Source organism: Uloborus diversus, chromosome 6 (genome assembly GCF_026930045.1).
Source record: "Uloborus diversus isolate 005 chromosome 6, Udiv.v.3.1, whole genome shotgun sequence".
Lineage (NCBI taxonomy): Eukaryota > Metazoa > Arthropoda > Arachnida > Araneae > Uloboridae > Uloborus > Uloborus diversus.
In genome coordinates, this window is record NC_072736.1 from 122,547,368 (window position 1) to 122,563,065 (window position 15,698).

The window sequence follows — 15,698 nt, forward strand, 5'->3', positions numbered from 1 at the left end:
TGTCCAATCTGGAAGAAAAAACTGCTTTCAAACTCTGCCTAAGTGCCACAAAATCAATATTTCTGAAATTGGGCACAAACCTGAAATTCTCTACTATGTGCATATCAAAATTAATCCCAAACCTAATACTGTTGTGGTCACTATCTCCAATGTGTTCCCCTACACATAACCCCTGAACAGAACCTTCCATGTCGCAGAAAACTAGATCCAAAATCACGTCCTGTTGAGTACCCTGAGTCACAATTTGATCTAAGAAGCAATCACCAATTACTTTCAAAAATTTCTCTTCTCTGCTATTATTATGGCAAAAATTATCCCAATCAATTCCTGGAAAATTAAAATCTCACATTATGATGACTGACCCTTTGCTTGAAATGTCACTAATGATACTAAACATCTGTTCATCTTGACCCTGGCTTAAGTTGGGTGGCCTATAAATGTTCGCTAAATGTAGTTTTTTGCCCTTGCAGCTCATCAACTCCAGCCAAATCATATCAATCTCATTAGGTTTATCATTAATTACCAATTCATTGCAAGTTAAAGTGTCTCTGACGTAAAATAAAACCCAACCACCTCTTTTACCTACTCTATCTTGCCTAAACAAATTATACCCAGCAATAGATAATAAATCATCATCATTTTCGATAGCCCATGTCTCGGTAACACCAATAATATCCAACCTCTCGTCTAATATTATGCTTTTCAATTCTTCCATCTTGTTCCTAGTACTACGAGCAATTGTATAAAAAACCTTAAGTAAGCCCATCTTACTTTCATGTAATGCTGTGCAATTATTTGAATCCCAACTGTTAAAATCTGTTCTCTTATTAGCCACCCTATTTCCGTTTCTACTAAAATCCCAATAGTTAGTACCCTTTCGAATTCTGCTCCTTGAACCATGCCCCCATTCCAACTTAGTTTTTTGATTATGAATCCTCTAAAACCACTAACCATTTTGACCCCTGTAGAGCTCAGATTGCAGGTCATCCCTAGCAATCCAATCACGTTTACATTTACTCCACACATCAATAAGCCTGATACTACGCTTAACGCAAATTTCCATGAGTACCAGGTTCATACACCTACCCCGTTGGTTTAACCAACTCCTATACACTCCATATCTGGGAAGCAAACCAACCACTTGGACATTTGCCGCATAGTTGGTTGCTTTGTCCAACAGAGAATCCCATTCCTTTGTAAACTCATCGTTGTTACTATGGCCTACATGGTTAGTTCCCACCCACAAAGTAACTACATCCTCTTTATTAAATACCCCCTTCTTTTCAGCAACCCTATTTACATCTCTCTCCCGAGCCCCTGACAAACAACATCTAGCCACCTTACGTCTAAATCTGCCTATTGAGTTTCCGATCTCATGCACCATTGAATCTCCCAAAATTATACCCTTTGTTTCCCAGTCTGTTGCCTCACACAGCAATAACTTTCCCCTTTACCTCTGGAATATTCCCACTATCTAACACACAGCTAATGCCTACCTTTTTACTAACTTCCTCCTTTCCCTCTGGAGTGTTTACCCCCTCTGCAATCCTACAGCCTAATGCTAACTCACCCTCCAAAGTAAGCATCCTAATGCTGATTTCTGAGAGTTCAACACACTTAGTGCAAAAGAAATCCTTCTCAAGACTCATCCTTTCCCTTATACAAGCAGAACATCTGACATAAATCACAAGAAATCCACTTGTCCCCTTTACCACTTTTATAACCTTCATTATGCATATAACCCCCAGGTCCTAGTAGGATTTCCTAGGACCATAAGTAATAAAGTCCTAGGTAGGCTTTCATAGAAACGTTTTTCTAAATCATGCTGTATAACAGCACCTACCAGGGCTATTAGAACTATCTCTTGCCCCCAAGACAAAGGAGAAGTTCACCAGCCATTTGAACTCCAAATTTTTAATTTTGTCACTTACATCCCTTCCTTCTCACTGCATCAAATGTCAATTCATGGTGCTGTCACAAAGTAGACATCTTGGAACACTTTTGAAAATAGATTCAATAGGTGATTAAAATGGAAATGTCGGTGGAAAATTTTCACTCATGTGCTAGTATTTCTCCCAGACCAAAAAAAAGGCAGGGTTCTTACAGATAAAATAGCACTTTAATTCAATGAAAAGGGCACTTTTGAGTAAAAACTTTGCAGTAAAAAGGATACTTCTACCCTTTTTTTTGTGTGTGTGTACTAATATCATACAAAATCCAAGTTTTTTTTTTGTAGCAATTATTTTTATTAATTTCTAATGTAATTATTTCTTAAATTTGAAACAAAAAGTTTTTAAATGTTAAGTTAGAAAGTTTGTTAAAAATTTTGAAAACTCAGATTTGTATTCAAAACAAATTATTAGGGAAACAAGTGAGTTACGCTTTAAGACCAAAAAAAAACTTGCATTTGAAATGAAGTTCTGTTAAAACTTCAATGGATCAAGAAGGGCGCATTGACAAATGTAAAAAATAGGGCAGGATGCTTCAAGTGTTAACATTAATGGGGCAAGGAGCAGAGTCTTGCTGTAAATGCCTGAGGGAAACACTACTTGCTATACTTTATACAGGAAAGTAAAAGGTACATACATTCTTTTGTTGTTCAAATAGGTAAAATTGTAATTGCTGAGAATTCTCCGGATAATCTGAGTTTCCAGTAATCCGAGGTGATGCGAGCCTCAATTACCTTAGGTTTTCAAGACTCTACTGCACATTTATAACAAAAATTTACAAAACGTAAATTTAGCGTGTTTCTCATTAGATCATTTGAAAATCCCCAGTAATTGTAAAAATGCAGAATTTGTTGTCCTTTGTCTAAAACATTTTTTTTTCAAGTGATTATCATATTAGTGTCATGATTATCACCCAGGAAACTACCATCTGAAAAAAAGGTGAAATTGTAAAATATTGTTTCAACAAGACAAAAATAGTTGAAGAACTATTTAATTTTCTACCTATCAGTATGTTTTAAGTACAGATAACAATTAAGGTAAAATTTAAGAAAAAATTTGTTTAAAGAATAAAGAATAAATAAGAAACACAGGTATTTATTTCTATACTTAATAATTTAACTCTAAACAGCATAAGAAAATGAGGTCAATTAGTTGAACCCACATGTAAGCAGGAGTAAGAGTCTAGAGAAATGACACAGTGCACAGAGCGGAGATCCAATATTTATTTATACATGAAGTACAGGGTGAACTGTGAGCGCATATTTCTACACTGTTACCGAACATTGGATGAAAATATTTTACAGGTAGTTTATCACCATGGAATACTATTTCAGTTTCATCTAAATTGGTTTACTCAAGGTCAAGCCCTGTAAGTAGTTAACACTAGGTTCCTTGTTTGATAGTCTTAGACAGCTGTATTTGTAGGCAATACTGAGAACCGATAACATTAGATGAATGTTAAAAACTAGAATTGAGTCATTTGCACGCGAAAAATAGTATTAAAATATTTATTCAGTCAAATTCTCTAAAAAAAATTCTACATTCATTTTTTACTCCCATATAGCAACGTTGTAATACTTGAAATGAGAATTTAAAGAAAACTTACAATTTCTGCTGAAGACTCAGAGTGTTCTGTAGCAACATGTTCAGTCAAAGCAGATTCTGTAAACCCCATTCGTCCACAAAATGGACAAGTAAATGACTGAGGGTGTTCTGCAGAAGCTGCTTCACCTCCATAATATAAATCTGAAAAATTATTCAGATTAAGCAAACAATTTTATTCATTTTTATTATTTCATACTCTAATAGTTAACTTCATTCACTTTTATGCACTATGTGCTACATATAATAACACACATAATTTAAGTACAAAAAGTACAAGGGTCATTCCACAGTTTTTAGCTTCAGAGCTTTGAAAAAAAAAATTATTCTATTACTGAAATGCTTAAAACTAACATCACTTTAAAGCTTAAAATCTCTACATTTAAATTTTATTAAAATAATATGATCTTCATTTTTACTCTCCAAAAAATTACTGAGCTTTTGTTATGGACTTGTTGAAAAGTCTGTTATAAACGAGAAATTTTATTTTTAACCATAACTCAAAAAAAAAAAAAAATTTGAATGCAAAATTTTTTTTGTTTAATAAAATACATCTTACAGAAGTATAATTAGAAAATTTAATAAATATAAATTAAAATTTTTTTTGGTGAAATTTCAATAATTCCTTTTCTTTTGTCCCATATGTAAAAATTTTAAGAATATTTTTAATTTAAAACATAATTATAGTTATGAGATTTGAACAATATTTTGTTTTCGCTTCACTTGAAACACAAACTTCCTAAAATCATAAATAACATTATTATACCTTTAAGTTTGTAAGCTGTGAAAGATAAATAAAAAGGTGTTAAATACGGGACAAAAGTGGGAGTTTTGATAAAAAACTTTTTTAAAAAATAGAGAGGAACTTTTTTGTATTTTTCTTTCATAGGTGGCAGCAATTATACAAAAACATTCTAAACAAGTAGAGACGTACCGAGTAGCACTTTGGCCGAGTACCGAGTACTCGGCCTGTCACTACTCGGCCGAGTACCAAGTTACCGAGTGCCTATTATATTTTTAAAGAAGAACCACAGACAAACACGTGATGAGTTTTGAACTCATTGAAATAGTAGTATAGAGATCCATGTCTATATAATAGTGTCAAAAATTTTACAGAAAAGTTATTTTTAAAATTCAAAATACGCAAATAAATAAAAGGTATGGTTAATCAAGTTAGAATTGAAACAAATTATATCAATCTATTATAGTTCTAGTTTGCCAAACATGAATAATTTTTAAAAGCAAATAAAACATAAAAGGGTCATTCCACGGTATTTTTGACATTTATGTAGAGTCCGTAATGTGACCTTTTTTTGCCATAACTTTTTAGTTTACTCTTTGATTTGCAAGTTATTTTAATTTGAGTTGGTTTGGTGTGTTGGTAGGAATTGTTTAAAATAAAATAATACGCTTATCAAACAGTAAATTTAAAAATTGTGGCAAAATGAGGCCCCGTTACTCGGACTCTACATAAATGTCAAAAATACCGTGAAATTACCCTAAAAGCAGAAATATGCAGGAACACTGCAGACACGTGTTTCTACGCTGTAAAGAACATCTTTTTCAGGGCATAAAGTGTTAGCTAATGAATGTAAAGACATCCTACAAAAATATCCGACTTTTGTCAGATGTCTTTAAATCCATAAGCTCACATTTTGTGCATTGAAAAAGGCATTCCTTGTAACGCCAAAACACATGTCTGCAGTGTTTCTGCACATTTGTGCTTTTAATGTTGTTTTATTTTCTTTTACTTTTTAAGCAAACGTATTTTTATATTTCTTATAATTTTTGTTTGTAGCAAAAACCCATTTAATAAGTATAAAAATTTCATATTTTCTACGCTTACCTTTTTTGTCCCATTTTTAATAAATAAGTTTTATTAACTTTGGTGACATTAAAATAAAGATTTACTCCATTGAAGTATAACAAACTTCATTATTCTCTAAATTTAAATTTGACTGATAAATTTGAATTGTAAGTGATTGCAGTACATTATATGCTTGCACTTTTTTATTAACTGTAAAATCTGTCTTGAACAATATTCAATTTTTTTCAACTTTAAAAAAAATAAATATATCTGATTTAAATCAAAAATCCGATTTGAATTTTAAAAAAAATCCGACTTCTTTAATTTTTTTAAAAAAATCAAAAAAAATCACGAAGCCTGCAAAGAAGCATGCATATCTGATAAAGCAAAAGAAAGGAAAAGAATTAAAGAATACAGAGGAAAGAAAAAATGAAGTATGACTGAGAAAGAGAACACCAAACTGAAGCAATATGAGACTGAAAGAAAGAGAACACAAAGGGCAAAGAAAAAGGAACTTAAAGAGAAAATAAGAAGTCAAAGCGCAGTCCCACTTGAAAAACCACCCATACCTTCCTTGCCGACACCCCAAGTCATACGTAAAAGAGCAAAGCGTATTAAAGACATATTTCCTCCAACACCAATCAAACAAATAACAATTATTAAAGATATTCTCAAAAATTGGTCACCAAATAAAATGAGGATTTTTTTCCCCAGGTGAACTTGAAACTTTTACAGGGAATAAATAAGACGGCACAGAAAAAAAGAACAGATACTGTTAACTAAAATTCAAAAAGAGGAAGTGTTTAAATTTTACAGACAAGACTAATAAACAGAATTTTGTTAGGGTAAAAAAAAAAGAGTACATTTCTATAAAGGATCCTGCCACAGGAAAGCGTTCAAAAAAACAAATTTTAGTTATGAAAATTAAAGAAACCTATCAATTGTTTAAAAAAGAATCACAGATATCAATTGGTTTCAGTTTATTTGCTGCTCTTCGTCCAGCTGAAGCATTTCCAGTTTCTCAGAAAGATCATGAAGTATGCATGTGTTTATATCACGAAAACATCGAGACCATTCCAGAGAAAGACAATATATTGGAAAACAATTTTTTGACTAAGACTGAAGCACCCAAGCCAATAAATAATAGAGGACATTTTTCCATATCACCGGAAGATGTGAAAAAAATTGAAAACATTATTAATGTTTTAGGACTTAAGTGATTAATATAACTTTTCGAATATTATTTATTATCATAATAATCAAGTCAATAAACAACCTAGAAATGTTTAAAATGGAAATTTGTTTAAAAACATAACATAATTTGTAAAAATCTATTAAAATGTTAAAATTATACTAATATTTTTTTTTAAATATTTTTACCATTAGTACAAAATTAAATATATAAGTAGCAGGGGTCTGTCCAGGATTTTTCACAGGGTCCGTTTTTTGTGAAAAATAAAAGAATTTTGTGAAAAATCAAATAATTAAAAAGAAAAATTTTTTTTTCTTGTAAAAACTAAAGTTTAGACTCTTGAGATGGTGGAAACTGCATCACTGACACTTAAAGTTGAATGTTTTCTCTCTTTTCTGTTGAGAATATCATTCTTGAGTGTTTTTCTAGTATTTGAAGAGAGGGGGGAGGCATCGCTCCCTGGGAGATGGGCACCCCTCAAGTATCAATATTTATCTACCATTCTACATCATGTTAAATTATACTAGAAATGTTTTTTGTCTAGTATTTAAAATAACTGTAAGAAAAAAAAATTAGGCAGGGGTTCAGCATTTAACTTTTTAACCCAAGACACTGTTTAAGAGCACAGAGTTTCGTTCAAACCTTATAAACTCCGTGATTTTCACAAAAATAAAAAAATATTTTTTTTTACCTCTTAACTAAGCGTACTAAAATCGAAAATTTGAAAAATCAGATTTCCACAGCGGATGCAAAGAGATTGCAATCCTCAAAGTGAAGGAATCAAAAGTATAAAAATGGCTTGTAAAATAAATATTTTTGATAAAATTACTTTTGAATTGCATTTTAGAGTCCTATAATAAACATATCATTAATATCTGGTTACAGTTGAAGCAAAAATAAATAAATAAATAAAATAAAAAATAAACCCTCGATTCAGCATTTTAATTATTGACTTATAAAAGAAAATGGAATTCCCCTTGGAAAAACTTGAAATAAGCTTTGTTACAAAAATAAAGAGACTTATCATTTATTTGCACCCTAATAAAGCGAAGTTAGCTTGAAAAAAAGATTAAAATATGATTCTCATATTGAATGTAAAAAGATTTGTGTTTTTCAAAATGTAGACATCTAAAGAAAAAAATAACAGTAAATAAAAGTTTATTTAAAGTTAATTATCCTTTTTAGTATCGAAAAACTAAACCCATATAACTTTCTCCCAAAATAACAGTTTAACATTGCACCACCAGACACTAAGTGGCGATAAGTTTAAATTTTGTAACCCTATCTGAAGGGATCACATCCGCCCCACCCATACTATCCTTTGCAGTTCTAAATTCATTTCTCTGTATATTATTGATGATTAAATCATGAGTGGGGAGAAAAGTGCTTACTACTCCTAGTCAGAGAATGTTGACGCTTTTCCAAAGAAGTTTACAACAACACCGCTGCATAAACCGAACTGACTTTCAGCTGTTAATTTCTTTCAAAGAAACCAACAACAGGCATTATATTTATTTGGCGATAGTAATTATTTATGGCTTGCAGGAGCATCACAAGAGTGCCCCTTTTTTTTCCCCCTTTTGCAAAATTAGCCGATTTTGTATAAGTTGATTCCTCTAATTTAACTTTAAATACGCTGAATTATTTTAATTTGAGATTTGCTCTTTCAATAAACAATTTGTGAAAGATCCGTTTTTTGTTTACCAGAATTTTGTGAAGGGTTGGTTTTGGTTGATCGGATTTTTGTGAAAGGTCCGTTTTGGTTGATCGGATTTTTGTGAAGGGTCAGTTAACGGACCCAAATTTGCTCTGGCCAGACCCCTGAGTAGAATGTATAAAATTGATGTTTAAATTATTTTTGCTTTACTTTTGAGGAAAGCTATGTTTTAAATTCGGAGGTCCCGTACGTAACACAAGTAATTACAGTAGCCCCTCGTTTCATGCAGGTTTATTTAATGCAATTTTGATTATACGCAGTTTAAGGTTTGACACCTTTATTTTATGCGGATGAGTTTCGGTTTTACACGGATGCGAATATGCAAACAGATAAAATTCTCCACTCTTTCAAAATCTAAACTCCTAAAGATTTCAGATCACGTGTAATCAACTGCATTTTGGCGAGCTAATAATCGAGCTTGGGCCACTGGAGACATTTCATGCAATTGGTTTCAGAGCTCTTTCCAGAAGTAAAGTTATTAAACTCATGCAGTTCAAAACTCACTGGAAGAAAAGCTTTAAGGAGTGACAAAGGAGGCCAAAACCAACAAGGATACCGACATCAGTGACACACAGCCAAAAACGTTCACATTGAAAATTTTGAGCCATTTCTAGACAATAGAAATGATTTTTCTGATTTGGAAGTGAAAGAAGATTCTATTATGGATATGACGCAAGTGATCATAGATGCGTTAATGCTCTGCAAAGAATTACAGAGAAAAATTCTTAATGACTGCCAATAGCCAGCTCCACTTTATAAACAGGACATGAAATTAATTTATGTTTTCTTCATGCATGTTGTGCATAAAAGTCGATATAAGTACACATTAAACTTATTATACACTGAAGTGACAAAAGTCATGGGATACGTCTTAATATCGTGTAGGTCCTCCTTTCGCCCGGCGAAGTGCAGCAACTCGACGTGGCATGGACTCAACAAGTTGTTGGAAGTCTTCTGCAGGAATATTGAGCCATGCTGTCTCTATAGACGTCCATAATTGAGAAAGTGTTGATGGTGCAGGATTTTGGGCACGAACAGACCTCTCGATGATGTCCCATAAATGCTCGATGGGATTCATGTCGGGCGATCTAGGTGGCCAGATCATTCGCTGGAATTGTCCAGAATGTTCTTCAAACCAATCACGAACAGTTGTGGACCGGTGACATGGTGCATTGTCATCCATAAAAATCCCATCGTTGTTGGGGTACATGAAGTCCATGAATGGCTGCAAGTGATCTCCAAGTAGCTGAACATAAGCATTTCCAGTCACTGTTTGGTTCAGTCGCACCAGAGGACCAAGTCCATGCCATGTAAAAACAGCCCACATTATTATGCTGCCACCACCAGCTTGAACAGTGCCTTGTTGACAATTTGGGTCCATGGCTTCGTGGGGTCTACGCCACACTCGAACCCTACCATGAGCTCTTAGCAACTGAAATCGTGACTTTTCGGACCAGGCCACGGTTTTCCATTCATCTAGGGACCAACCATTATGCTCACGTGACCACGATAGTCGCTGAAAGCGATGTCATGCTGTCAGTAAAGGCACTCGAGTCGGTCTTCTGCTGGCATAGCCCAAGGAAGACAAATTTCGCCGCACAGTCCTACCGGACACGTCCCTCGTACGTCCCACATTGATTTCTGCGGTTATTTGAAGCAGTGTTGCTTGTCTGTTAACATTCACAACTCTACGCAGACGTCGCCGGTCTCGGTCGTTAAGTGCACGCGGTCGACCACTGCGCTGCCCATGGTGGGATGTTATGCCTGAAATTCGATACTCTCGGCACACTCTTGACACAGTGGACCTGGGAATGTTGAATTCCCTAACGATATCCGAAATGGCATGACCCATGCGTCTAGCTCCAACTATCATTCCGCGTTCAAAAACTGTTAATTCCCATCGTGTGGTCATAATCATGTCAAAATCTCTTCACATGAACAACTTGAACACAAATGAAAGCTCTGCGAAAGCACTGCGCATTTATACCTGTTCTACGCGATGCTACTGCCATCTGTATATTTGCATATTGCTATCCCATGAATTTTGTCACTTCAGTGTACAATTAGTCATCACTAGGAATGAAGTATTTTGTTGTCTACGGAACCAACCCCAACACTAGTATAAGGTCTCAATTTATGCCGTTTTGATTTACGCTACATTTCCGTGGAACGTACCCCCCCCCCCATAAAGCAAAGGTCTATTGTAGCTCTCAACAATTAAATAATTTTTAAAAATTATTTTAGTGTATTAAAAGAATAAATATTTTTGTATCTAGTCATTAAATTTATTTCTTAAAATATTTTATAAATTCAGAGAAAAATTCAGTATCAGAGGTACTAAAAATATATTTTGTGATGTCCGGTACGTAAAAAAACTTAAAATTACTTTTAAAAAAAACATAAACAGCTGAAAATCTTAAAATTTAACAGCATAATATAGCTGAAGAGATGAATACATTAAAAATAATTGAAAATCATTTTATTTATATTTTAACCGTAAAAAAAAAGTAAAAATATGTCAAAATGTGAGTGTGAAATGTCTCGTACGTAACACATGAATACTGTGAAATGACCCATAAATACTTTTCCTTCACATAATTTGTGACCCATAAAACAACATAAATGAAAAACTACCATTCAACCATTTGTACTTCTTATTTCCCCAAAATAAAAACACACAACTTGGAAATTCACTACTACAAAAGTTATTTATAATCGTTAAAGTCACATGTTTGCAAACAAATCCAAAAATTTAAATGAGCTGAAACATACCAAAATCTGATCTAGTCAAGATGCACTGCATTGGATGATCAGCATTGTGACGCGTTGTAGATGCACCAGCTTCATAACAGGTAGCACATAAATCATAGTCATAGCACACAAGGCATTTATAACGCTTCCCTCGAAAATTTCCTTTCAAACAAGAGTCGCAGCTGACGCCTGAAAGAAACAGAAAATTTTGCGACCATAAATATACATTTTTTCCATTGAAAACAAAAAACAATCATTTATATTCCCGCTCCAAAGAAAATCCTGAAGGGATAGGTTTGCTTCCTGATAAAAGGTCACTCCTTCAATAAAAAGGGCACTTTCTCAAAAGAATTTTACCGTTAAAAAGTAAAATTTTGTAGTTAATCTTCCTGCACCCATTCCAGTAGACAAGGAAGGGGAACGAGAGAGTTACATTTCAAAATCATGCAGGAATGAATTTTTACTTTTTTTCGTTTTATTGTTTTCAAGCAACAAAATTTGCTTTTGTGATAAAGTGTTAATAAATTTGGAAGGAGCAAGGAGGGCATATTGAGAAATTATATTAAAAAAAATTAAAAAAAAAGAGGGCAGGGCTCATCAAAGGTTGCCTGAAAGGGGGCAAGGCACAGCCCACGCCCCCCCCCCCCAAAAAAATTCGGGGGGGGGGGGGGAACATTACACAAGAAATTTTATAAATGTAGTTCAAATGATAGTTCAATGATTTATTTATCCTTTTAACAATGCATGCTTTATGTACACATAAAATTAATAAATTACTTCTGCTTGAATGATTACTTAGTTACTTTAACTAAAAAAACTGATTGGTCAATCCTTTTCCTTTTTTGCAAAACAAAGGAAGCTTCAATGTTTAATTTTGACATTTGCGAGGTTTCCAATGAAATATTTAAGAAAGTTTACATAGGATGTAATATTGGAAGATATTGTTGTTCATCAAAATATTGTAAAGAATGAGCTATTAATATACTTCATTGGAAAATACATGTTCGAACAAACCTGACTATAGAGTAATACTTTTGACAAATAACAAATTACTTTTGTAAACAAGGCTCCACCTATTAAATTTTTGAACCAAAATACTAATGAAAAAGTTATGGACTGAATGCTGCAAATAAGCTCAAGCAAGCTCAATTTCAGCTCAATACCACTTGGGGGACTTTGGGGGGTCCGTCACAAATGATTTTTCGCCCAATCCAAAAAAAAGTGGACATGAGGATGAAAATTCAAATTTCATTCAATATGGTTGAAATTTTGCATACGCACTGTTAAAAGTATACTATTTCATATTTTATTGAAAAAAAATTTCATTTATGTCATTAACATTCTTATTTTAATTACTAAAGTGGAACTATATCAGTACGAACTAGACTGCACCAAAACTGCTTATGTTGCATGGTCTATTACAGCTGAACAAATAATTCTAGAAATCTATAAAGTTTCACACATAATCTGACATTCATTAGCAACAGTTTTTTCCTGAAGAGAAATGTCTACTAATCTTCACTACAAAAGGTAAGCATATTTAATTATTCTTAATTATTGTGTCACACCCGCAACAAAAAAATGCATTTATATTTCCACAGAAAAATTTATTTGCCTAAAAGTTTTGAAACTTTGTATTCTAAAATAGTTTACTAAAGTACTTTGAACAACAAACAGAAAAAAAAATTAATTAATGTTTTAATTGGAGTTATTAAGCGTTGCGGGTGTGACATTTAGTTAAAGTCACACCTGCAACATCTTTTTAAATTAAACACAAATGTAATTCTGGAATGCATGTAGATGACAGCACTAATGTTTTAACCTTTGGCCTTTGACTTATTTGTCTAGACCCCCAGTTAATTCAAAATTAGTATCTTTAGAGCATGTGCAGTTGATTTATTTAGTTTGGTATTCTATATTATTGGTTCTCCTAAGAAACATTTTTGTATTTCTTGATTTATAATTAAGGCAAGTATTCAATAAGGTAAGATTTGTTTTTTTTTTTTAAATAAAACTTTAAAAAACCAAAACAATATTTTATCTTTTTTAATATGTATAAAAATGTATGATTTTGCTTTCAGCATTTGACTTTTTCCCCCTTTACTTTTTAAAACAAATAATGTAATATTAGGGACAGATTATTTTTTACTTCAAATTCAAAATAAATATAAAGAAATAATAAAAATAGTAATGAAACTTTTATTAAAATATTTATTAAAAAAACTTTGTATAAAATTCTGTCAGTTAAAGTTTTAAATGAATCAAAACTTAATGTTTTTAATTTCATTTGGGGTTAAAAAATTCAAAGAACTTCAAAAAAAAAAAAAAAACATGTTCAACAATGTATTCTGGGACTTGTAGTGCTATATTTATTCACTTTACACTTTTTTTTTTTTTTTTTTTGCAGAAGAATGAACAGCACTGAAAGATTCCGAAATCATCGTAAAAAGATGAAAGAAAACTCGGCTAAATACTCGGAATATTTTCTAAAAGAAAGGGAAAGAAACAAAGCAAGAATAGAAATTACGAAGAAACTACTTTAAAAAATTACATCTGTGGCCATGAAAAAAAAGAAAATGTAGAGGCAAAACCAGAATGAGAGGCAGAGAAAGTGTAGAGAGAGAAAGAAATCTTTGACAAAAGGGGCCACACCATCTCCAGCTGTAGAAAGTAAGTCGATGGCAATTTTTTGAAGAGCTCAAACCTTTGGTAATGCAATCCATAGACAGGTACAATCTTCTGTTAATGTCATACAACCATAAAGACTACAACATTAAAATTGCATGGTCATACTTTGCAAGGACTCATAGATAAGGAGCTGTGGATGGTGTTGGTGCGGTAACAAAAAAAAATGGTGTCACTTGCCGTTCTACAGCGTAGAGCAACAGTCAATTCTGCATCGGATTTTGCCATTTGAGCAGAAAAGGCTCTTAAAAAAATCAGAGTACTTTATTCTGCGAAGAGCGATATCACAAAAGATGTTGCAAAAATGCTTCACGCACGCTGCTGCCTTGTACAAAGCTATACCAAACTTACAATCAGTACACCATGTTGTACCGATCGATATGGGTACAATTCAAGTGGCAGGCACTAACTGCAGAAAGTGCACTGAAGATAGTTTCATTGCTGCCTCAGTCGGAAACGATCTCCCTTGGTAATATAAATGCTATTGGAGATTTTGTAGAATTAGTTTTGTTTTCTACCTCAAAAAAAAAAAAAAAAAAAAAAAAATTGGTCAAATCAAGCAAATAGATGGAGAAGACATACAAGTAGAATACTTGGAAAAAAAAAACCCCTTCAGAACATGTATACATCTGGCCCAATCAGTCCGACATATCATGGGAGAAACAGAACATTGTAATAAGAAAACTAACACCCCCTGAAATCATCAATTCTAGATTGGAAATGAGATTTATGTAAAAAAAATTTCCTTAGTTATTTGCAATTTCTCTTATTTATTACTGTGCTAATCATAAAATGTCTGATTGATAACTATTTGTGTATGTTGTTATTTTATTGGCCACACAAGTCACACCCGCTACGGCAACTTAGAATATTTTTTACAGTGAAACTAATTGAGTGAGTATCTAAATATTTGTATAGAATAATTAGTTAAGTATTACTGTCTAACATTAAAAAAAAACCAGTTCGATCAGTTGATATAATTCACAGAGTTTTGAATGTTTTGATCGCAAGGTGAAAATGCATGTCCTTTTTATATCACACCCGCAACGGGTAGAAATTAATTTTTTAAAAAATAAATAAAATATCAATCAACTTGCAAATTGGCATCAATGTACCTGCAAGTAATCTTTATTGAAAAATATAAAAATTGAAACCTATACTCTAAAATATTTTTGCTGATGACTAATTTAGTTAGTGTAAATGTCACACCCGCAACTTTGGATTGGGCGTTTTGCTAGCCCTCTCCATATAATTTCCATTTATGTCCTTAGATATATTTCAATCATTTAAAAAATCTTGGGTCCCCAGACTTGAGTGCGTGCCAACAGGCACCCCTTCTCTCCCCTGTGCATGCCCCTGGACTTAGGCTGGTAATTTAGTCATTCATACTTCAATTAAATTAAACTTTCTTTAAAAAATCCTCATTCCAGCTCAAAAAATGCTCTATTGGCATCTATGAACCGAGAGAGTTATTCATAAGTACATTTCCATTAATGCGATAATAAAAAAAATTAACGTGAGGGCCCAGTTACTTTCATGGACAAAACTACCTTGATCAATTTTCTCATTTTCTCTTCATGGAGCTTTTCTTTCGGGCAACTCAATGGCTCCATTATCAATAACATACACTTCTTTGGCTTCTACAGGCTGCAAAGACAGCTTTTAAGCATTAGATTTTCATTGAGAAAAGCAGCTTGCATAGGTTGAAGATTAACTTCTTTATTTTGAATGATGCAAGTCGTCTGTTTTTCTTTTTATCAGGTAGTTCTACAAATTATTATCCTATGGCTATACACTAAGAGATGGGGAGACATCGAGAAAAGTTCCATAACAATCAAACTGCTAAAATCAAAACTAGGACAAAATTAAATCAAAAAAAAATTTGTGTAAAAAGATTTTTTCTTCAAAACTTGAATTTTTGACCAAAAACAATTTAAAAGCAATATTAATAACAAAATTACCTCAACAAATGTTTCTCAGTTTTATAGTTTTTGA

At 32.8% G+C, this 15,698-nt stretch overlaps 1 protein-coding gene across 1 annotated transcript in view; it reads right to left on the reverse strand.

The window, feature by feature from the left end:
* LOC129224141 (E3 ubiquitin-protein ligase KCMF1-like) overlaps positions 1-15,698 on the reverse strand; it is a 46,338-nt gene that overhangs the window by 16,829 nt on the left and 13,811 nt on the right. The window contains exons 2-3 of the mRNA XM_054858557.1: positions 11,040-11,207; positions 3,556-3,695 (exon numbers count right to left, since the gene is read on the reverse strand). Coding sequence (XP_054714532.1) covers positions 3,556-3,695; positions 11,040-11,207 — 308 coding nt within the window. The remainder of the gene's footprint in view (positions 1-3,555; positions 3,696-11,039; positions 11,208-15,698) is intronic.